Source organism: Lepisosteus platostomus, chromosome 8, assembly GCF_059453375.1.
Source record: "Lepisosteus platostomus isolate fLepPlt1 chromosome 8, fLepPlt1.hap1, whole genome shotgun sequence".
In the NCBI taxonomy this organism is placed as follows: Eukaryota; Metazoa; Chordata; class Actinopteri; order Semionotiformes; family Lepisosteidae; genus Lepisosteus; species Lepisosteus platostomus.
In genome coordinates this window covers 19,653,257-19,676,054 of record NC_142618.1, presented here as the reverse complement: position 1 = coordinate 19,676,054, position 22,798 = coordinate 19,653,257, and the positions used below count along the sequence as shown (strand labels likewise).

The 22,798-nt window shown below is 37.5% G+C and overlaps 1 protein-coding gene across 3 annotated transcripts; it reads right to left on the bottom strand.

The window, feature by feature from the left end:
- Positions 1–4,471: 4,471 nt before the first annotated feature.
- On the bottom strand, positions 4,472–21,169 carry yme1l1b (YME1-like 1b). Of its 3 annotated transcripts, none has more exons than XM_088642801.1 (19): positions 20,984–21,169; positions 16,673–16,804; positions 16,035–16,200; positions 14,130–14,231; positions 13,236–13,345; positions 12,698–12,848; positions 12,217–12,324; positions 11,560–11,642; positions 11,383–11,473; positions 11,034–11,186; positions 10,202–10,334; positions 8,454–8,516; positions 8,252–8,364; positions 7,699–7,854; positions 7,001–7,152; positions 5,920–6,046; positions 5,770–5,843; positions 5,445–5,531; positions 4,472–5,114 (listed from the first exon to the last, which is right to left on the bottom strand). In XM_088642801.1, the coding sequence occupies exons 1-19, from the start codon at positions 21,014–21,016 to the stop codon at positions 4,971–4,973; spliced, it is 2,178 nt and encodes a 725-aa protein (XP_088498927.1). In that variant the 5' UTR covers positions 21,017–21,169; the 3' UTR covers positions 4,472–4,970. The 3 variants fall into 3 exon arrangements, with proteins under 3 accessions (XP_088498927.1, XP_088498928.1, XP_088498929.1); XM_088642802.1 differs by having other exon boundaries at positions 12,241–12,324; XM_088642803.1 differs by lacking the exon at positions 8,454–8,516.
- Positions 21,170–22,798: the final 1,629 nt, after the last annotated feature.

The following is a 22,798-nucleotide window of genomic DNA, read 5'->3' as shown; positions in this document are numbered from 1 at the left end:
ACGAGTTATATCTACACGTTTTTTACTGTTAGAAGGATGTTTTCACTCTGCACAGACATTGCACTTCTACCATATAGTATGCCTGTATCACAGCTTTGTTTTTCTGTCAACTGTTACTTATTTTCCATTGTAATTGAATGATGTAATTGATTTTTTTTGGTATTTACTTCATGTATTATATGCCCCGAAAAATGGCATCTACTACGTAAATAATAACGTATTTATACAAATAAATGTGTGTTCTTTTACAATATTTCCTAAACTTAGCGTTTTGTGGAACTTAACATGTATGTGTTCTGAAAAAAACAACAAGTTTTCTACCTTTGTAAATTGTCAATAAGTGCTAGGAAGCAACAGCTGAGCAATGTTGTCTGTGGAATTTGCATGCTACACTACGCTCAAAAATGCATTTTCTACATATTCTAAAAATAACCTTTTTGTGTAAATACGAGACCTACAAACTGACAACTTATGCAGTTATAAAAATGTGAGAAAAGGTGACTCGATGAGAAAAACAGTTCACGTGTTAAGAGCATAATTTTGTTTGAAGAACTCAATAACTGAATATCTATGCTGTACATTGCTGTTGAAGATATTCAATGCTCCCGTCTGGATACGACCAGTAAAACATTACAAATCAATTCACAATAAGGCTGCATTCATTTATTTTAAAAAAAGAGACTTGGTTTATACAGTATGAAAATACGATATCCCAGTTTTAAGTGTCTTCACTACCCACTAAAACCGAAGCTGAAAGTTTCTTCTTCACGAGCAGTGCTTTATCATAACATTTACCTAGTATTGCCAAATTATCAGATTTTTTTAAATTACAATTCATATTCAAAGCTTTATTTAAAAATATTACGCAAAACAAAACAGGATTTTAGGATATTAGCGTAATAACACCTGACTTGCTTTACACATCTTGATGATAAAAAAGGGACCGTAATAATCGCTTTAAAAAAGGTAGGCATTGACGTCATTTTTCTTGTGAACGTCCATGTCTCGCTATACTGTACATACATTAATAAAAGCACAGTCAATTTACTCTGGAATTCGAGTTTGCTAAAGGATTTGGAAACCTAAAAAACAAACATCAGCTAATGGATACCTGAAAGCCAAACATCGTATACCTATCACAACCCTAGTTATTTTGTGTTAGCTTTCATTAGTTATTTTTGTAGCTAGAATTAATGACCAAGTGTCAGAAAATGATTAATGCATAATTTGCACGATACAAAAATCATACTCTGTGTATCATTACTTTATGCTTCCTTTTACTGATGGAAAATTAAAAGGGTGTCAAACTAACCCGTATATACATTAGAGGAGATAGACTCATATTAAGTAAATTCATTTAGAAAAAGTACTAGAGCAGAAAATCGTGTTTCTGGTTTTGGGTGTTGGTTCGTCCCCTTTAAAATAACTGTGAAACGATACAGTCGGATAATTGAAAACACAATTACACCGAGACAATGTTGACTCGTTGACACTTGTTGATTAAAGTTTCGAAGTATTTTCTCCTCTAATTGTAACTTAAAATCCATTCTTCTCATAGCCTGTATTTGGCTTCGGCGCGTTTGAGCTTTATTTTTTCCGCTAAGACATTGCTCAAAAGATCTGCGGTGCTGAAAAATATAATTTAATCATTAAATTACAACGCACTTGCGTGTTGTCGGAAACATTAAAGTACAAAAGTTAAATATCTGAAGACGGCACGTTGCTGCTTTGCAGTGCTGGGGTCCTGGGGTCAATTTCCTGGGTACAGTCTGCGTGGAGTTTGTATGTTCTCCCCATATTGATGTGAGTTTCTTTCCACTGCCCATTCTGTCCATACCATTATCCATACTGGTAGGCTTCTGTAAAACTAGCCCCGATGGGAATGTGTGCGTGACTGTGTTTGTGTCTGCCCTGAAATGGATGGGGACCAGGGTGAGCCCCTGCTTGGCTCCTGTTGTTTGCTGGGATAGGTCCCCTGCACCACTGAATTGGAAGAAGCAGTTAGACATGGCTGGGTGGAGGAACTGAATTATTTATAAAAGTACCTAAAACGAAGCCGGCGGCGGCGGCGCTGCTTAGTTTTCCCGGTGTTCTGTACAATTGATACAACAAGCCTGCATTACTGCCATCAAACATGTCAGCGATGAAAGCCAGGCTACTTCCGATTTTACCACCCAGTCAAACCCTACAGGCACCTTGGTACTGAAAGTTAATCTTCATACACCAACCAGCCTTAAGCTTTTCCTCACGTCGATGCTGACAGGAAAAGCTGCCTTTTTGAATTCACATTCCCGTAATAAAAACGAATGGCATTCCTCAATTTATTTTTCCTTCTTCTATGCTTTCTTTCACTTCGCCCCATAGAACACCGACATTCATGAAAATTCAAATGGAAAGTGAAGAGATTATTCAATTTTCCATTCTACAGAACAGTCTTCGGAACGTTTAGCTTTATCAGACTTTCAGTGTTATGGTGACACGTGTGTCTGGTTTCTCCATTCGACACCACAGGAAGGGTCTGAATACTTGAGCTTTAGGTACAACCACATGGAAAAACACAAGGACTTCAACCTTGTAATGAGGACAAGGAAAAAACCTGAAGTACCAGAACCTTAATATCTATAAGCAAAACATGAATAGTTATCTAACATTCCTCAAGATAATTTAAATCAATAACCTGCTGAAGAAGTAATTACTTCTGCTCAAGCGTTTTTTAATGTTGCCATTTTCTCCTTAAGAAATATCTTGTCAGATTTGCACAACATTGAGTACAAGAAATATGAAGACTATATTATATTTTGGAATGGACAATTAAGATCACTTGCCTAATTTTACTTACCAATATACACATGTGCAGCACAATCCATGGTAACCTGTTATAACACTGCATACAGTGCGTTGAAAAAGTGCTCAGCTCCTACCAAAAATGTCATTTTGATTAAATTGTAATGATCAAATCACTTAGAAGTTAAAGAGCTCTAATATCGGCAAAAACTGTCAAGACAATTTGAAATTTAAGGATTGCATAATATTTTTGGACCTCTATTGCTACAAAATCTAGTTTAATCTTTAAATAATGTACTTATGTGTTATTGAAACAAACTATGTCAGTATTACGTCAGTCTTATGTCAGTTAGCCCTCTTAAGCTGAAAACTATTAATCATTAAATAATGCACTTGTGAAGCATCTTTGATGGCAATTACTGTTAATGTTTTGTTTGGATGGATCTCTTAATAGGTTTGCACTGTGCAACATGGCATACTTTGGCCATTTTTCCTGGTAAAGCCCTGAGAGATTTGTTGGGGACCAGCGATAGATGGCGATCTATAAGTCTCACCTTCAATTGCGTATTGGATTAATTTTGAATGGAGCACTCAAGCATATTCATTTGCTTTCTGTCAGACCATCCCCATGTGGTACTGACCTTGTGCTTTGAATGACCTGGTGAAATGTGAATTTTCAACCCAATTGTAGATAATTGGGTGATGAGGATTTTCACCTATACTTGGCACAATCCATTTCCCCTTCAGTGTTTTGACAGTTGAGGTGGTGTTGACTGGGTACTATGCTGTGTTAGGCTTGTGCCAGACTATTGCACTTAGACCAAAAAGCGAAAAACTCCACAAGACAATCTCTTTCCGCAATGACCTCTCGTCACTCATCCATATGGGTCTGTGTAGACTATTGTCGATATACAGTATGCACACTGATGTCCATCCAAGATACAGAACTTTGTAGATTACTCAAAGTCACTATGGGCTTCATAATAAAATCCCTAAATCAGTCTTATTCTCACCACTCAGTTTTGTAAGGTGGCCGGATCTGGGCAGCATTTGGGTCACGTGACATACATTCCACTTCTTAATGATCATCAACCTTGAAATTTTCTCGTAACCTTCTCATTATCTAGGGTTCACTACCACTTTATTGGTTGGCCATATCACCATGCAAATTCTGGCTTGGAATTCAATATCTAACTAAAAGAACTTTTAGAGACAGATGTTTTTGCTCTGAAGTCATGTTAAACCAATTTGATTACAGAGACCATGCCACTTCTCTGCAAAGTTTCTGCATTACAGGCTTTAAAAATTTAAAGTTTAGGGTTTAAATTTCCCTAAATATACAGTACTTTTATTGGCAAAATAAGAAATTCAATATTTACAAATTTTACATTTCAACCCGTATTTATGACATTTTAGAATACAGATACTAACACCAAATTAAGTTTATGCTTAGTATAAATCTCTAATTTATCATGCTGAAAACATAAAAGTAGTTCATATTGAAAATTGTGTAGCACTTCTCTATCTTCTGATATCTATAATGAAATAGTAATTCTATAAGTTCAGTTTACAGCACACACACCTTATATGTAATTCAACCAATAAAACAGATTGGTCAGATTTCCCAAGCCCGTAAATTAATCATAATCACCTCGAGTTATATTAAAGAAGTCCAAAACGATCCCTGTTGCAAGCTAATTTGAAAGTTTATTATTGAGGAATTTTTTCATCTTGTGTCTTAATTCTTGTGTACACACAAAAAAAAAAATCAGAAAAAAGGTTGTTGAAAATAACTGATAACTGGACGTGAACAGGTAACATCAAAGGGGTACATAATGACACCTCTGAGGCAGAACCTTGACATTAAAAGTGTAACAAAAATAAATAGAGCCCATAGGTATTTCAGAAAGCACGGATGATGAGTCTTTTATATCAAATGACCGTACCCCTGAGATATTGTTGAAGACTTGCAGGGAAGCAGTAGGGATTTCATCACTACAGAAATACTTCACACATAAAAGCACAAATCCTTATCAGAATCAAGGGGAAAAAATGGGATAAAATATGTATACACAATAATATATTAAGAAAAATAAACTACACAGATTCATTCAATGCTCCCCCCCCCCGGTCTGTTGCATATTTACATTCATGAACACCCAGCCATTTCTGCTGTGAGGAAGACATCATCTCGGCTCCAGTTTCTTTCCATTCATGATCATTTGGATTTCTTTGGCATCCAGAGTCTCATATGTCAACAAAGCATCAGCTAGGTTCTTGTGCTCCTTAGTGTGGGTCTTTAAGATGTTTTTAGCACGCTCATATGAATCCTGTTAAAAAATGAATAAACAAGATATGCTCAATCCCACACTAGTCTTTACTCTGTTGATAAACCTTTTCCATACCAACAAGAACTCCTTAGTCCTCACTACACAGCATCCCACACTGCATGTTCACAACTTAGAAGCTGAGAATCTGGTAAAGTTCATAACCTGCAAAACCCATCAGAAAATACAGGCTTTTTTTAACCAAAGCAAGTAGAGAGATCTATTGTATGTATGGTTGAGCAAATAACCATTTTGAAATCTATAATGTAACACTCAAAATATATTTTTCTTGTATGCATAAGAGCAAAATTTGGAAAGACAGGAGATACTTACCCTCAGGAGTACTCTGACTTCTTGCTCAATAGCAGCTTGTGTTTCTGGACTGAGTTTGCTCTGATCGGCATACGTCATGACGCCCAGCTAAGGAAGGGGAACATCAGTAACAGTTATAGATGGACAAACAAAAAGCAAAGACTGTTCAGAACTGCTTCGCTCACCACCTGTAAAATTCCACCATGATTCCAGGTAGATAAAAAGGTTTACACTCTGCACAAATTAACCTTTCTTTGCATGTAAACTTCAAATCACATTCTCCCTTAATCCTCACCTAATAAAGGTCAGATGCATTATATTCTGCAAGGACAAACACTCTTCCTACCTTTTCACTCATTCCAAATCTGGTCACCATCATCTTTGCTATTTTAGTTGCACTGTCAAAATCACTTGAAGCACCTGAACAGAAAAAAATAAATTAAAATACAATAACACCTGTAAAGGTACTTTAGAAAATGTCTATGGTCAGGCTTACCAGTTGTGATGTTTTCACTCCCAAATATTAGTTCCTCGGCAACCCTTCCACCCATACTGACATCCATCTGAGCTAGTAACTGAGAACGAGTTTCACTCCACCTGTCATTCTCTGGAAGTAATGATACCTTTAAAAAAAAAGAGAATGGAAATTTTCAGGCATAAAAACAAACAAAAGAATTCGCCATTGAAAATGTACAAGAATTCTACCTATCCTTTTCTTGAAGGATACCACAGAGTCAGTTTTACCACATGACTCACATGTATGATCTGGATTCCAACAATCATTTATGGAAAGTTGTGCCATCTGTTTTGCGTCTTAAATGATCCTTAAGTGACTTTCTACTTTTGTCCTGATGTTGAATTTAAAGAAAATAATCCATAAAATAATCTGACCTTCATGATTCTGAATTCCCAACCCCATGTAACCTTCTGTGGTGCAAACTAAAAAGATTCAGTTCTCTCAAACACTCGCATGGTACAAATTCACATTTTAGTGTGATGTAATAAAACCCTGATGCTTGCATTTCATTTGCAATTTATTCCTATTGCACAGATTCCACTATAATGCCTCGCGTGCACAGTTCTGAAAAAGAGGTGTTCATTTGAACATTTGTGAATTCTGAAGTGATAAAAAAAATCAGAAAATAATATTCTGGAAACATTACAGAAACAGACAGAAAATGTATCATAAAATATTAAAGTAAACAAAAGATACTAATGGAAACAATAGAACAAGAATAAGGTGAATAAATACCCAGCTGTATCAACAATTCCTATGACACACCAAACATTCGATAGTTATAAAGCCATAAAGACTGTGAGGAAAGCTGATGTTGCACAGGTTATAAAAAGTATTGTGTAGAATATTTTAACAACAACATTTCTATCCAACAGTAAACCCCAAGAATGTTGGCAAAGAAAACGAATGCATCGTGGTTTCTGTACAGCATTGGCCTCAGTTAACAACACCATTAAAATGTACCAAGCGCAGGACAGTTCTTTCTTTCAGGCATTGTATGCATGGGTACCAAACACACCCGCAGAGCTCAGTGGTCAGACGGCAGTTTTACTGTACTCACATGGCCAAGAGTAGGCCCTCGGGGCATAATGGTAGCCTTGTTGATGGGCATGGCGTCTTTGGTATAATAGGCAACAATAGCATGGCCTGACTCATGGTAAGCAGTGATAGTTTTGTTCTTCTTGTCTATCTCAACACTTCGACGTTCAGGACCTGATAAGGGTAAAATTCAGGAGACATTAAGAACACCTCCCCATAAATCTTGAAATCCTTAGAAGTCACATAGGACAACAGGTACTCAATCCTTTGCACCTGAAGATCCACTAGCCCATGCAATCAAGATTGAAACCCTGTCAACTTTGAACTCAAATTAAAATGACCTGCTGACAGACTGTTAAGATTGAGTGTAATTAAGCCTTGCTCTTCTATTGTTTTTCACAACTTCCAATAAATGGCATAAGCATAGGTGGTGCCTGAAATTAAATTTCAGCAGACTTTAACAGTGACAATGCTGATAATAGGGTGAAGCTACCATCTTTGATTTTATGGCTCACAAAAAAGCTGGTTCAAGCAACCTACTGCTGGGTCCTAACACAAGGGCTGAAAACTAATGTTGGGGAGTTCAGTGAAAGTCTCAAACTGCAGAACCTTTCAGGATTTCTCATTCTTACTGGAAATACATATATGGATACCTACAATAAGTACATAAAAATACAGAAATAATTAACCCCCCCTAAACAAGGATATTAGAACACGCACCCATCAGAATTTTGTCCTTGGAAAACTCAAGTTCCTTCATGGTGACCATATCCTTGCCATCCACTGCTGCCTTCAAAGCAGCCTGATTCACCAGATTCTCCAGCTCTGCTCCAGAGAAACCAACTGTTCCTCTTGCAATAATTTCAGGATTAATAGCTATGAAATACACAAAAATACAAGTAGGTTTGACCAAGTTCAAAAACTATAAATCAGCAAAGAGTGCTATACAAAACTTGTACAGTAACAGAATTTCCACTACAACAGCTCATATCACCAACAAGAAAAGCAAAAATCAAGAAAAGTAGAGAAAATCTTCCTTTTTTGGGATCTTTCTATATTTTTCCATTCAAACACAAAATTGTGAACTTTGTGAAAGTACTGCATGGTCACCACAAACCACCGGTCTTGTCACAAGTGAAACCGAGAGTTTGTGCGCATTGTGACGTGATGCGGTCCTTTAAAATGTTTTATGGGTCTAATTCCATTCCATTCAACAGTTACAATACACAGCGATTAGGGAACCCTGTTTAAGGAGATATGATACTCTACGCACCACTATCAAATTTAATTTTGTTGAGGTACCACTTCAGAATTTCCGTCCTCCCTTTCACATCCGGCCTTGGTACTGTGACCTGCATATCGAAGCGCCCAGGACGGATCAGAGCACTGAAAAAGAACATTTCCCAGTAACATTCAGGCTTCAAACCTTTCCGAGAAAAACTTCACCGCATTAAATTTAGGCAAAAAAAACTTACTTGTCCAAAGCCTCTGGGAAGTTTGTTGCTCCGATAATGATGACCCCTTCATTGGGTTTAAACCTGCAGGCATTTCAAGATTTAGAGAATTGAAACGGATGAAAATGTATTCAGTCAACCTATCTGAAAATTACTACATTTCCTACCTGAAAAACGAGTGATGGCTGATGCATACATGTCGCGATGGACAAAAATAAACATTTTGGCACTATATTGTGAAACTGGAGTCTCTCCAGGAAAAGTGAAGCAGGGTTGCAGAGAAAATAACATCATCTTCCTTAGCTGGATGTGAATTTTAACAAAAAAATCTAACTGAACTGTTGGTTAATTAACTGTTGCGCCATCACAAATTAAAGTTAAATCAACAGTTTTGACCCGACTTCATACGTTGCTCAATGTAGGAATGTAGAAATGTAAGGAACAGCTCAAGGCGAAGCAGCTGATAAAAAGCAGAGTTTAAAATCACATCCTGGTGGATATGTAAATTTAAAAACAAGATTTGAGGCATGTATAGAAATTTCTATACCAAGTGTTTTTAGTACAATACATCCTTGGGGCCATGTGATTGCAGGCATTATGTGTTTGTTTCTTATCTTGCAGTCTTATAATTTGTGCTCTTATTCACAAAAAAACTAAATAGGAAACAGTAGAGCTAAAGCCATTCAAGCTTTAATGGAGTCCCTGAGCATTTGGTGCATTTCTTAAAAATTGTATTTTCTTTCTTTGAGAACACGTTTGTTTGCCTAATGCCCTCTACTGAACTTCATGAAAGATCAGCTGGAAAATATTGCCATTTGGGAAATTTACATTTTACATGACATTGTTCAACACTACTGATTCTCGCATCATTAACTACAAACTGACAAACTGATAAATGTGCCCCACCTGTCATCACAGGTAAAAACCTGATGAAAAGTGAAATCTGAACCTTGCTTCAATCACACTGTACTTAAAATATACTGTAGTGATTCATTAAGCTCAGTGTTGTGTTCATATCCACATTATTTTAGATTTCATTCACAGAACTCAACTTTGTAATGTGCACATATGATCCTGATCCTTAAAGGTTAAACTAAGTGTGAAAACAGTAAAAATTAAACCAATTAACCTATTAATTCCCTAAGTCTGCACAACTATAAAATATTTTTTGGGCTAGAGTATTTTCACTGTAAATAACTTTAATTACTAGATACAGTGAAATCACTAGCTGACTGTACCCTAACTATGCTGGATCAAAACTGGTTGAGGGTAGGTTGGTGTTAGTCAGAGCTCTCTTGGCTCTCAGTGACACAGAGACCATTAAGACCTCTCGATCCTTTTTTGCCATGTAGCTCTCGTCGATGAACAAGCCTCTCCTCCAATCAGATATGAACCTTTGAAATAGAGCTGTGGTACAGGCTCGAAGGTGGGTAGTTTGGAGGAGCTTACCAATAAATCCTGATCAAAACTAAATCAAAATAGGATACTCAAGACAAAAAAAAACACCTTGACTACCTGGCATGAAAAATAAAACATTTTTCACAACCTGGTTGTAGAGTTGAGCACTTGGATAAAGAAAACAAGACAAAACCAGACACCATGGTTTCTACAAGACATAACGCACATTTAATAACATTCTGAAAATACAAATATTTTGGGAGAAACCTGTCAAATTAAACCGCCTTATATTACAATGACTATGCAATGACCTGCAGTGAAGGATGCTGATTAACCTTTGGTGCCAAGGGCTTGATTAAAGTGTAGCTTACCCATCCATCTCTGCCAGGAGCTGGTTAATGGTCTGTCGGGAATAGGGGTGCATAGGAGACTCGATTCTCTTTCCACCAACAGAGTCCAGCTCGTCAATAAAGATGACACAAGGCGCATTGCCCTTTGCTTCTCCTTAGAGACGAGGAAAACAAGCCAGAAAGCATTTGAATATATGTGTTCAGACACCTTGCTGAACAAGCCTGGTGAATATTAATCTGTAAAATGAATATCCCCATGTGAGGTTTGTTCAATAAAATGGGAGTCCGCCAGTAGCAAAAAAGGACTGTAATTTTCTTGATATCTTTGTGAATTTGTTGAAGGGTGGTTTGGAGTCTCGGTCTACTTTGTGAAAAGAAGCAGTAAAAGGGTGTGTTAGGAATATGTTTGTAAAAACATCTTGACCTTTTCAGAACTTGTTTTTTCAATTATATCATTCGATGCACATATTTTATGAAACATGGGCAAGAATCACGCACCATCAGTTTTTAAAATTATACTCATTAATGAAAATTACAATGATCCTATTTAGCACTTTGCAATCCTTTGAATGTAAATACATAATATACACAGATGGGGCCTTTAGACATCAATATAACCACAACTCAACCTTCTCACTGACTTGCCTCTAAGCAGAAGTGCAGTTCAAGGTCAGTAATAGTGTGATGTTCACTGTCCTATCAGGTGTGAATGAGCATCTAATCGACAGCAGTACTACATATACCAAGTAGAGAATCTTGCTTGTCCACTTTTTGTCATGAATAAGGTGCAGTCGTCACCCCTTTGCTCAGCTCCAAAAGACAATAAGTACAGGTTCCCCGTCAGATAACTTACTGAAGAGATTCCTGATGCGACTGGCTCCCACACCAACAAACATCTCATCAAACTCAGACCCCGAGGCATAATAAAAGGGGACGTCCGCTTCCCCAGCCACTGCTCGTGCTAACAGTGTTTTGCCTGTGCCCGGAGGGCCAACGAGAAGGATGCCTAGAGAGAAGGGGGCAAAACAAACGTTAGAAAGCAGGTTGAGCTGCTAATTTAAAAACTGATGGATTCATGAAACAAATTCAGTGGGTGCAAGAGTTACAGAGAGAACTGAAGCCAAATCGAATTTGTGCCTGCTCAGCTAAGCAAAAGTCAGGCCTTTATCGAATACAAGGAGTTTGGCTGTTTTTCTACCCACCTTTAGGTAATTTTCCACCGAGCACAGTAAATTTCTGAGGGTTCTTAAGAAATTCCACGACTTCCTGTAGTTCCTGCTTAGCTTCCTCAACCTGGAAAGAGCAACCAGTTGGAAAACCATAACTCGGCTAGCAAAGGCAAGTAAAGACCACTAATTATCGTACAGATGGAGATGTACCCCTTTCACGTGTTCAAAGGTGACATTTTTCATCTGAATGGGATCCACTGCAGCATCAAGTCCTGATGATGTTCGGAAACGCACTGTCCAAAAAAAAAAGAAAGGTCGACATTGTCATGAAGGCAACACCATGACTGACATTACTGTAGATGTAAAATGTCAAATTTAGCATAACATTAGGCCAATGCAAAGTTTATCTGAAAATTAATGGGCACTGACTGACGTTTACTTATTTGGAAATTAATATGTAGGTTTGTAAAAACCAAAGCTTTACATAACAGTGAACTGGAAATGAAAATCAAGTTCATTCTGATCTGTTACTTGTGTGTTGGAAGAAAGGAAATGTTGTCAAAAGCAGAACATCAAGAATGATGAACTGAACTGCTCAATTAGAGGCCAAAAGCAGAGATTTTAAGATTTCAGTATTCATATAGAGTTACTCGATTCATTAAAGCATGTTTTAGATGTGTGTGTGTGTGCATTACCATAAGCCTACTGCTTGGCAATCAATAAAAGCATAAAAAATAAATCTGCACACCCGTGTTATGAAAAAGTTTTGAGAACTGGATTTCCTAGTGAAGAATCATTCAGTTACGAGGTCAACACCTGGCATACAACATTAAAAGCAATTAAAACAAATAAAAAAATGCAACAAACCAGGATCAGAAAAGGAGCCTTTACCAGATAAAAATGGGGTTCTTGACAGCCCATAAATGCCCAGCAACAACAGGACCAAAAGAATGAGCCGCGTCCTTCTCAATGAATCTGTAAAAAGAACAACAGACATCTAGAAATAAAATCTCTTAATAAAACAGAGGTCAGTATATGAGTGCCTAACCTGAGGCAACTGAGTGTTCATAGGTGGCAGAGAGAAGTAACAATGACCACATTTACAAACTTAAACAGCACCATCTAGCGTTTATGAACATTCACTCAGTCAACACAGATCACAGCAACGGGGTGACTATTTTAAAATACAAAATAATTAATCATTCCTATCTGGATATGGCATGGATTATCAATTATGACTGTATGAAATTCTTGGATGTCATTATGTTGTCAACATTTTGCACAAACAGAAAACTTGTTAAAAGTAGACAAGCAGAAACTAAATGCTGATGAAAACATGATTACTTGCCTTGTGTTCGCTGTGTGAGTGCCTGAGCTTTCAAGAATCCCTCTGCAAATCCTGTCTTGAAAGCATCTTGCTGACCATCAGGGATATTTTTACTTTTCAGGAGTTGGTCTAAACTTTCTACTTCTGTTCCTCTGTCTCTCATCAGTAGTCCCTAAAAGACAGATCAGGATTAAACCATTTTTTTAGAAAAGAAATTGAAATTGGATACTTATCACAAAGGAAGCGTGGTGAGAGAACTACATTTTTTTACTTTACTCTGCAAAGTTTTGAGTAAATGTCATAGAAATGTAATCTTGTTTAATGTAATAGACTACATCTATATTCTGAATGTTTTTGATTCTTTAATAAGAAATACTAGAGTTCCTATATACTATCCAGAAACACTATCCATCAAAATAAAATAACTTTAAACAGGAGACACAAGTCAAAAGCATGGAGAGAAGAAAACGATAAACAGTTATAAGTTATAAAGTTATACAGTGAGAGAAAAGATATATCCTTTGTAAAGCTGGTCACAGCTAAAAAAACAACAACAGACCTTCATGAATGATGGGGTGTAGCCTACAGGCTCGGCAACCCGGTCAGAGTTGGACTGCAGGCGTTTGGTTTTGGATTTCAGCGTTTTAAAGCCTCGGCTTTGAATCCACACTTTTAAAATAAAAAGAAACGTTGCAGCAGATCATATAACAGAGACCTCCATTTGTTTAACCTGATAAGCGATCAGACTGGCATCAGACTTATTCTGATCTTTGTAGCCTGATGGCAGCCAGGCTTTTTATGCATTGACAGCTGTAAAAAGAAAAATTCCCAACACTGCCTTTAAACTTGTGTTCGGGGCATGAGTTCACCTGGTATCTTCACTCTAAACAACATTGACAGATTTCTTCTTTCTGAAACTAAAGAAACCCCAAAGACGGCACACCACCCCATGTTTATTTTTGTTACCAATGATATGACAATTTCTCTGTATTGTACAATCTTATCCCTGTTGTAAAAATACAGTCATATAAGGATATGACCGCTGTGATCAGTGATATGAAACACATTAGAGATTCAGAACATGTTACGTGGCTGTTATGCTTAAAAGTGCCTGGAAACATGATGCATATCGAGAATGGTTTCACTGCAAATCACTTTAAAAGTTTTAATTAAAGTGATTTGGTAATGTAATTTTAACTGCAATAGAGCGATACTGTACTTTTTAGTAAAGGGCTTACACAACACTGCAATGTTATAGTGAACACCGCTGAGGAGCAGTCCAGTGGCGTAACCTGAAATCATTATATAGCTTTTCGCTTTCGTCTTGGAAGTGAATGAAGTTAAGACAGACTGCTAAGTGGGATACCACCAGGAACACAACAAAAAAGGGCCTGTATTTTTCCTACGCTTCAGCATCAAACAGCATTTCTCATCTAGGGTTGTACTTCCTTACCAGGCCAGTGCTGGAGATCTGAGCAAACTGCCTGCAGAGGGGTAGGGCTCTGCTTGCACAGTGCAGGGGAGCCCAGGAGACCCAGTGTTCTGCTGGAGAACCCTGCAGGTAATTACACACAAAAACACAGTTGATGATGATCCAATATAATGTTCTTGTCAAAGAATAAGAAACAATGTAGCTGCACATTATACACTAGGGTGAAAGTTGTCAATGATCAGTTTTACTGAAACCAATCTGACGGCCAGGGGTTTAGTGGCTACCTAGGCTACAACAGCCTGCGGGCTTCTAAGCCGTTATCACAATAAAGCCAACCTGGTTTTAAATAAATAAATATCCATTCATTATCAGTAATCTCTACATCCTTCATAGAGTTAAAGTGAGCTGGAGGCCAACACAGCATGTACAAGGATCAGGGCGGGTTATCATTAGAAAAATAATTCTAAAATCTGAAGATAACTTACTTTAACTGATGGAACAACCTGACTGTCATAGCAGAATCAAGTCCATAACTTTTTTTCCCCAAAGGGTAAAAACTTTTTACATGCATCTTAAGCTACAGGTTTCTCTCTGGGGATGCTTTTCGAGGTCTACAATCTCTTGTGCATGTTAGCATTGAGATGGTACATGGTTTTGAGTATATTGTACCTGGATTATACTGCTGCATTCTTTATTTTATGTTGTCTTGCTAATTGCTGAGTAAATTAAAAATGCTTAATCGTTTTAAATACACACTTGAATAAGTCGGCTTACATTTATTAAGACAAAAAACCTTACTTCAGCACAGCAACTCTGTAATTTTAAGGAAATTTCATATAAATCTCTTTCCCCATTGAGTTCTTGACAATAATCAAAAGCCAGTCCTTCTTGATCTTCACTTTTGCCCCTTCTGACTAAATACCCTTGTCCAGTAAAGCATTGCACATTAAATGAAAATGAAATAGCCCTCATTCTAATCTCGCTAATGACTCCCACAAACGGCCATGTGCTCTTCTTGACAGCTCATAAGTACCAACTAGCAGCACCCACATGTCAACAGCCCATTTATGGGATTTAATCAGAGGCAAAGTTGTGCTCAACTGCACACTGTTCACTACATAATAAGATGTACAGATTGGTGGTTTGAGTATTATAAATACCAGCACTTCTGTGTCATAAATGGGCTCTGCTACATTTTATCACAGTGATCTTAACACTATATTTTATGGTTTGGGCCTGGAAAAATTTACACAAATGTACACAATTTTCCAGGCCATGGAAGGACAATGTTTATTCCTGTATGCAGATTTACTCAGGGAGTTCACTACATCTACTACCTGAAAATAAAATCTAAACTGGCTTGTGCTGCAGGGATGCATTTCTTATACAGCACAAAAGGCAAAAAAGTTCTGTTCAATGGAAAGAGACTCCTCCTTTTGAATATTTATGGTAAGCACACACACATTACCACAAAAATCAATTTTTACGTTTAAGGTCATTTTATACCTCTTAATTACACTATTGATGCCAGGGGAGGGAAACAGACGTTTAAATTGAGAATTTTCAACTAGCTGCTTTCTATTTTAGTTATTGTCTCAAAATAAATAATAAATAAATCTGTTTCCAATCAGATTTACCAAAATATGTGAATATACATATTTGCTTTCTTTTTTCCTGCTGATACTTTCAAGGTGAAATATTAGATCTGCACTTTCTGAATACATTTAATTTGCAGGACTATTAATTTTAGCAGGTGAAAATGAAAAGCCAGAATGTTTAGAGAGGTACAAAGTCTAAAGAGACATCTTAACAGAAAGCACATTATACTCTAATATTTAATTACATTAAAAATACCAAGGTCAAAACATTGGCAAGCCCAATACGACTGCATGTTAATCCTGAATTATTTGTGCACACGGTATTTACCATGCTTATTCTGAAAGAAGGATTCAGCCGAGACATGGGATGTTCTCCAACACGACTGTCCGGGGGGTTCCTCTGTGGATAAACTGGGCAGAAGTCCGTTTACAAGGTCATCCAACTGACTAACACGCAGATCACTTAGACCCAAATCCCTCAAGTTTAATGTGGGCTGGAAAAAACAAACAAACAGATAGCAACCGTAAAAAATGATATTTTAAAATTAGTCAAGTCAAAATAGCCAGAAAGAATCAAGATTCCAAAGAACTGTTAAACAACCAGTCTTAGACGAATAAAGGATTTTAAGCAGTTATTAATGTTATTCAAAAAGGGTTCTGGACAAATAAAACCTCATGTCTCATTTTATCTGTACATACAATACCAGAGAATGGAAAGAAAAGATTGGACAGTATTCAGTCTCAGATCCCACTGAAACTGGATTCATCCATTGATACTCAGACAATAGAGATACCACGCTCAAAACATGGGTGTGATTGAAAAATAACTAGGCATCACCAGCTTAACAGTGAAATTGACTGTGTGCTTATCCATGACAGTTCAGGCTTTATACTAATGCACATTCTAAAAAGCAATCTTGTTTTGTCTGCCTTATGTCAGCAGGACCGACTGAAGAGCACGGATACCTCAGCGCTCTGGAAGTCCGGTTCTGGGGCCACCTCCCTCTGTAAACACTGAGCCGTGGCGGTGCTCACAGAGTTTGCGGAGTTTTTGAAGGAATGGAAGGCATTGATGAGGTGGCTCAGAGGGACTGTGACCTGCAGGGGGAAAACACAGATCTAGTCACTGACAGAGAACTGTTCGATAGGTAAACAAACTGCCACCAACAATAGACTGTGCCCAAACCTAGGCAAGGCGATGCTATATTACATATGAATATTATATATGAATTGTTTCTCATTTCACCTCTGACGGCCACGACCACTCTAATCTCTCCGTCAGTGTTCTCAAAGACGGTTTTCCGAACTCATTCATCAGAAAGACCACCGAAACCAAAATTATTCTGCAGCTAGGATCACACATTCTCCCTTCTCTTAACGACAGACTACTGTTCTTTTAAATTTTCTCCATTCATTGGAAGTTTCATTTCACACCTCTCTGCACCCATTCTGACTTCACACCTCTTGATTGGCCTCTCTTTCTGTCCCCTGCTCCCGCCTCTCACTCCTCCTCCCTCCCAACCTTTGTTCTCCCGCTACTTTACCTTTGCCTACTGCCCTGTCTCACACCTGAAGAAGGCTCCACGGTTGTGTTCTCTTTCTTCTTTTTTTTCAGCATGGAATAAACCTATTACTTGTTCCTTTGCAGCCTAGCATGCTGACGCAGCTACCCACCAGATGCTATATTACTGTGAACTATCATAATATCACAGCTGGAAGAGATCTGAAGGTTTTTTTTATTTAAAAGTCAAACCATAATTTTGGACAAAGTTCAAAATCCTTTGGTTTCCACTGAGCTTTCCATTAAGAAGCTGTAGGGCAGTGCTGCAGAACAACTTGTAAAATAAATACATACTCTATGAAGAAATACATTTGGATCCGCAGAGAGGTTATTCAAGCCATTGTTTGCGCCAGATAGCCTGCGTACTCGTCTAGGTAAAGTGATCATTTCTTTGAGGAGAAAAATCTCCCGCTGTGGTTCTTAATATATCATTTGTTTTCTGTGTTGAAAGATCAAACTCTCATAAAATAAAAACCTTTATGATAAATGGAACAAATAAAAAGCATTTCAGTTGGTCAGAGCGTGTCTGTCATGAGGTTACAGCATTAGGTAACTGACTGTGCCTTTGGACTATGGTACTTTCATATGGAATCTTTCCCATACCCATGTTAAAAATACTTGCACAATTTGTATAAAAAAGTGAATTTGGTAACAATATTGGGTCTTAATCATGAACAAAAATAAAAAAAATTGAAAATGCAGGAATCACACAACTGGCAGTTTATCTACCTTATATTATTTCAATGTTTTCCTAACCTTTCAACATCTTATTAAGACCAAACAACACCATATTTGCAATTAGACTCTAATACACATTATACTAAATACCACTATCCAGAAATATCAGAATTTTGATTCCCATAGACTGGTTATTTTTGTAATAAATAGAAAGTGATTTGTCTTGACAGACAAATGATTAAAGCATTTTTAACATTTAACAAAAGAAAACACAATAACAAATCAAACTTCTGACGACTAATCCTACATTTGCTATAGCCTGCTCAATTTCATTATATTTACAAGTGGGTTCTAAATGTCTTAGATTTAACATTTATTATTAACTCAAGATCAAATAAATGTCATTATATGGAAAACTGTTATACATATTTAGGATTAGTGAGGAATAGCTAAATCAAAATCAATGAGGATATAGAAGAGGCTGCGAAGGAGAGGAGGCCATTTCGCTCATCCAGCAATTTTGACGGCTAGTAGTTAAATTATTAACTGCCAGCAGCCATATCATCCTGCAACTCAGAACTGGCAGCCCACTGAAGCTCAGCGGGTGTGAGCCTGGTCAGTACCTGGAGGGGAGACTCCTGGGAAAAACAGGTTGTTGCCGGAAGGTGTTAGTTGGGCCAGCAGGGGGCGCTCACCCTGTGGTCTGTGTGCGTCCTAATGCCTCAGTATAGTGATGGGGACACTATACAGTAAAAAAGGTGGCATTCTTTGGATAAGACGTAAAACCGAGGTCCTGACTATCTGTGGTGATTAAATATCCCAGGCCGGCTCTTGGAAAGAGAAGAGGTGTTACCCTGGTGTCCTGGCCAAATTTCCCCCTGGCTTTTACCAGTCATGGCCTCCTAATAATCCCCATGTATGTATGATTCCCCAGTGAGAGCTGGTATGTTGTGAGCAGACTGGTGCATCATGCAGGTGGGGCTGCACATTGATGGTGGTGGAGAGGAGTAAGGAATTATCATTAAAGGATCTCAGACGGCCGTTTCTCCAAAAAAGCCTGGGCATCGGCTCCATTCTAACAATCTATCCGTCCATTTCCTAACCACTTTATCCCACACAGGGTTGCGGGGAGCTGGACCCTCATCCAGTAAGCGATAGATGCAAAGCGGGGTACACCTGGATAGGATGGGATGCCACTCCATTACAGACAGGGCAGGCACAGACACAAACACACATACAAAGCATGGACAATTTTTACAGAAGGCAATTAGTCTCCCAGTATGTTTGTAGTCTAACGGAGGTAACCGGACGAGACGCTTGTGAACACAGAGAACACACAGGAACTCCAGCCAACTAGCACCTAGAATCCAACGATGTGAGGCAGCAATATATACCACTATGCCACCAAGCTATTCCTATTCCAACAATCGGTGTAAAATGATGCCGTTCGCTGGCAGTTTTAAACACACTTCTGTGACGTTTTCAGTTGTGCCTTCTAGTTCAGGGTGATTTTGAAGAAGCTCGCTTTGTTGAGTATTTCAACATCTTTGAGGATTTTGAATATCTGGATCTAGAAACCCACAAGTCTTTTTTTCTGATCAAGACCACAACAATCCTGGATAAAAGAACGGTCAGTGGAGGACATTCCTTTGATTCTAAGAATGTATTTAGTTTCTTTCCTCTACATTCTCGGTTTCTCTCGTTTTTTGTAATATGGTCACAAAATTGTACATCATATTTTTGACAGGTTCTTACTAGTGCACAGTACAAACTGAATAGCTCTGGTCTAGAGGATGAAAACGCACACCTAGGAATGAGCAGAAGCTAATCTCACAATATAAAAAAAGAAAGAAAAAAGAGGTCAGCTGGATGCTGCCTCCTGATACGTTCTGACACCCGTTTGTCATAATCTTAAAAAAAACATTCCACTGCCAACATTTCCTCATGCTGAAGGACCTCTGCACTTGGACATCTTTATAGAGATCTACCTGGCATTCAACCAGTGTCCTCAGAATACCAACACAAGCCTTTTTGATAAGACACTCCATCTGTACTCCAAACTAGGGAAACACCTTGCAGTTAACGTAATATAGATAAGCCTAGATTCTTCAGAACCTAGATCATTCAAAGAACATTTGTAGTTTCTGCACAGCTTCTTCACTACTAACAGCCTACATTTAGAAATCATCCTTTAACTTGACTGATTAATCAGCATACAGCTAATAAATATCATTATGCACAATATTGAAATGTACACATATAAGCGTGATCTTCTGGAATAAGCCAATAGGCTAGTTAACTTGGCGTCCTGCATTTTGAATTCTGCAGTGTATACAGGAATATGGCTCCAGCAGTGTAATTTCAGTTGTCAGCCGCAACGCTGCGGCACTATTGTACTGTACTTGAACATCAAGGGTGACTGTACGACTTCCTTTCACTTAGTCTAACAATGTTTACACTGCGATATATATTTAACAAAAGCCTGATAAAATCCCTGTTGAGCACTTGATGACATTTTCGTAGATGCTTAACCATATAAAACGTAATAAATATCGGAAATATTTTTGTTGGAAAAATACATTTTTAGACAAAATACATCAGAAACCGGAACGAAATAATGACGGGTATGATAGCTAGCATATATTTTGGGTTAATTTATCATCAAAATAACAGTTAAAGACAAGGGTTGAATCTTTAATGTCAAGCTTAGTTTTTTAAATAAGCTTTTTTGTCTTATAGTTTAGTTTTTTTAATAAACTTTTTTGTCTTATAGTTTCAGTAACTTTTCTCGATTCCAAAACCACGCTTAGGTGGGTGAACATAACATTCAGGCAGTGCGCAAACTTAAGATAAATTAAATCAACAAAACATACCCGCTGACCATAATTCGTTTGGTTTTATCTAGAAATGTCTTTAGACAAGACAATGTAACTAATACACACATTTATCTCAGGGGCCGACGACTGGTTATGAGTGAAGAGCTTTTATCACAGCTAAGTTGCCATTTTCATTCGTCAAAACCGCTCGCTCATTCTTACCTGTGGCTGGACCGTAGTTGAAAAAGTAAACATTTCCAGTACTATAATAAATTAAATGTTTACAGCTATGCTTCAATATTGATGAACCCAAATACAATCCCGTCCACTTTTGTCCTTTTCCTCCTCTGAAGAAACTCCTCTGCAGTAGCCAACACCGTATTATGAAATTGAAAATGGCTTCTACCAAAGGTCAACCGGAAATTCCCCTTTGTCGTTGTAAATCGATCACTGCCGGGTCACATCTCATTATAGGGCTGTCTTTTTTTTCCAAAGGAGATTTGTCATTTTGGGAAGAAGCTTTGTGATTATGCTCTGCTTAACATAACATGTAAATATGTAGTATGATATTATGAGAATTATTTACATAATGACATAATTTATTGTAAACTTTTTGTTAGTACTTGCTAAATATAATTTCCATAAGTCAACATTCTCAGATATAAACCCTAAGTGGCCTGTAACTTCTTCAAACAAATGTGCATTTAGAAAAGCTTAATTGCTATGAAATATTACAAATTAATTTAAAGGCGAACCATTTACCATCTTATGATCTCTGTATGTAACCCTTATGCTTTTTTTCCATTTAAAAAATAATTATATAAATGATGTAAATTAAAGTTTAAGACATATTTTGCCCATAACCTGATTCATTTTTATGAATGATTCATTTTATTATTAATTCATAATATAATTGTATATATAATTTATAAGAACATTTATAAGAACGATTTTACATAATTTCCACTTGCTTCCTTTGGTTTTCGTGTCCCTGTTCATTTTGAAGAAAAGACTGAAGAAAAGAAATGAAAAAGAAGTACACTGGGTTGACTGGCAGTGGGTTTTAAGTTTTTCAACACTTGAATCAGGACCTGTAAACTTCTTTTAGTCAGTGGAGGACTCCCTTAAACCAGGAATGTTCGTCTCCGGATACTTTCAGAGCAGCAATATATTTTCTATAATGTGGTGATCGAAATTGTGCAAAAACGTCTGATTCTAGAGCTTTGTATTTTATTCTTTAACGAAATATCCTAATGTAACCTTTTAATTGCTTCCCCACTCCGTCTAGAATGCGTCACCCTAAACACGTAAGCCTTTTTAACAACTAGTCTCCTCTAGCTCAGCGTGTCCTGTTTTGTATTATGTTTTTAATACCTGCACTCAAAGCCCTTTATACGTCTACATTAAACACCATTGGACAAGTGTTTGTCCAGTCTTGAATTTCATCTAAATCTTTCTGGGTTACACCTGAGCGCCGCCGAGTGTAATGTGGGAATAGTTGGTCCAAACTCTCTTGGGTCTCAGCGCCAATCCTTTATTTACCCATCAACATACGGTACAAGGTGCGTTTTAAAATGTGTTCAATTAACTTGGATCCCTAAACACAAACCGAACAAGATTTCGGATGCATAGTTTTAGAGATTTTCAAGAACTTTAAACTGTGTAAAAAGAGGTGAGCGTTATACTTTGCGATTAAATGGAAAAAACAGGGGCCACTGTACAAACATCAATTTTTAAAGTTAACACAGAAGTTAAAATGTTTTTCATTGTGGCCGAAATAATACTACGGATAATGTTTGCTGTTTTATACTGCACTGTCCAAACAAGGGGGAAAAAACGTAAGCAAAAAATCTGGGTTTTCTGTACTCAGAACAGAACTGAGTCAAACAAAAACAAACACTTCAGGCATCACGTTGAGCAAGTTTTCATGCGCTAATGCGCATGCTCCCAAAGTCTGACTTATTTCTGCCTGTCTCATTTCGCATAACTAGCTAATACTGCCATATCTTAAGATGAAGAGGAACACACATTTCCAAA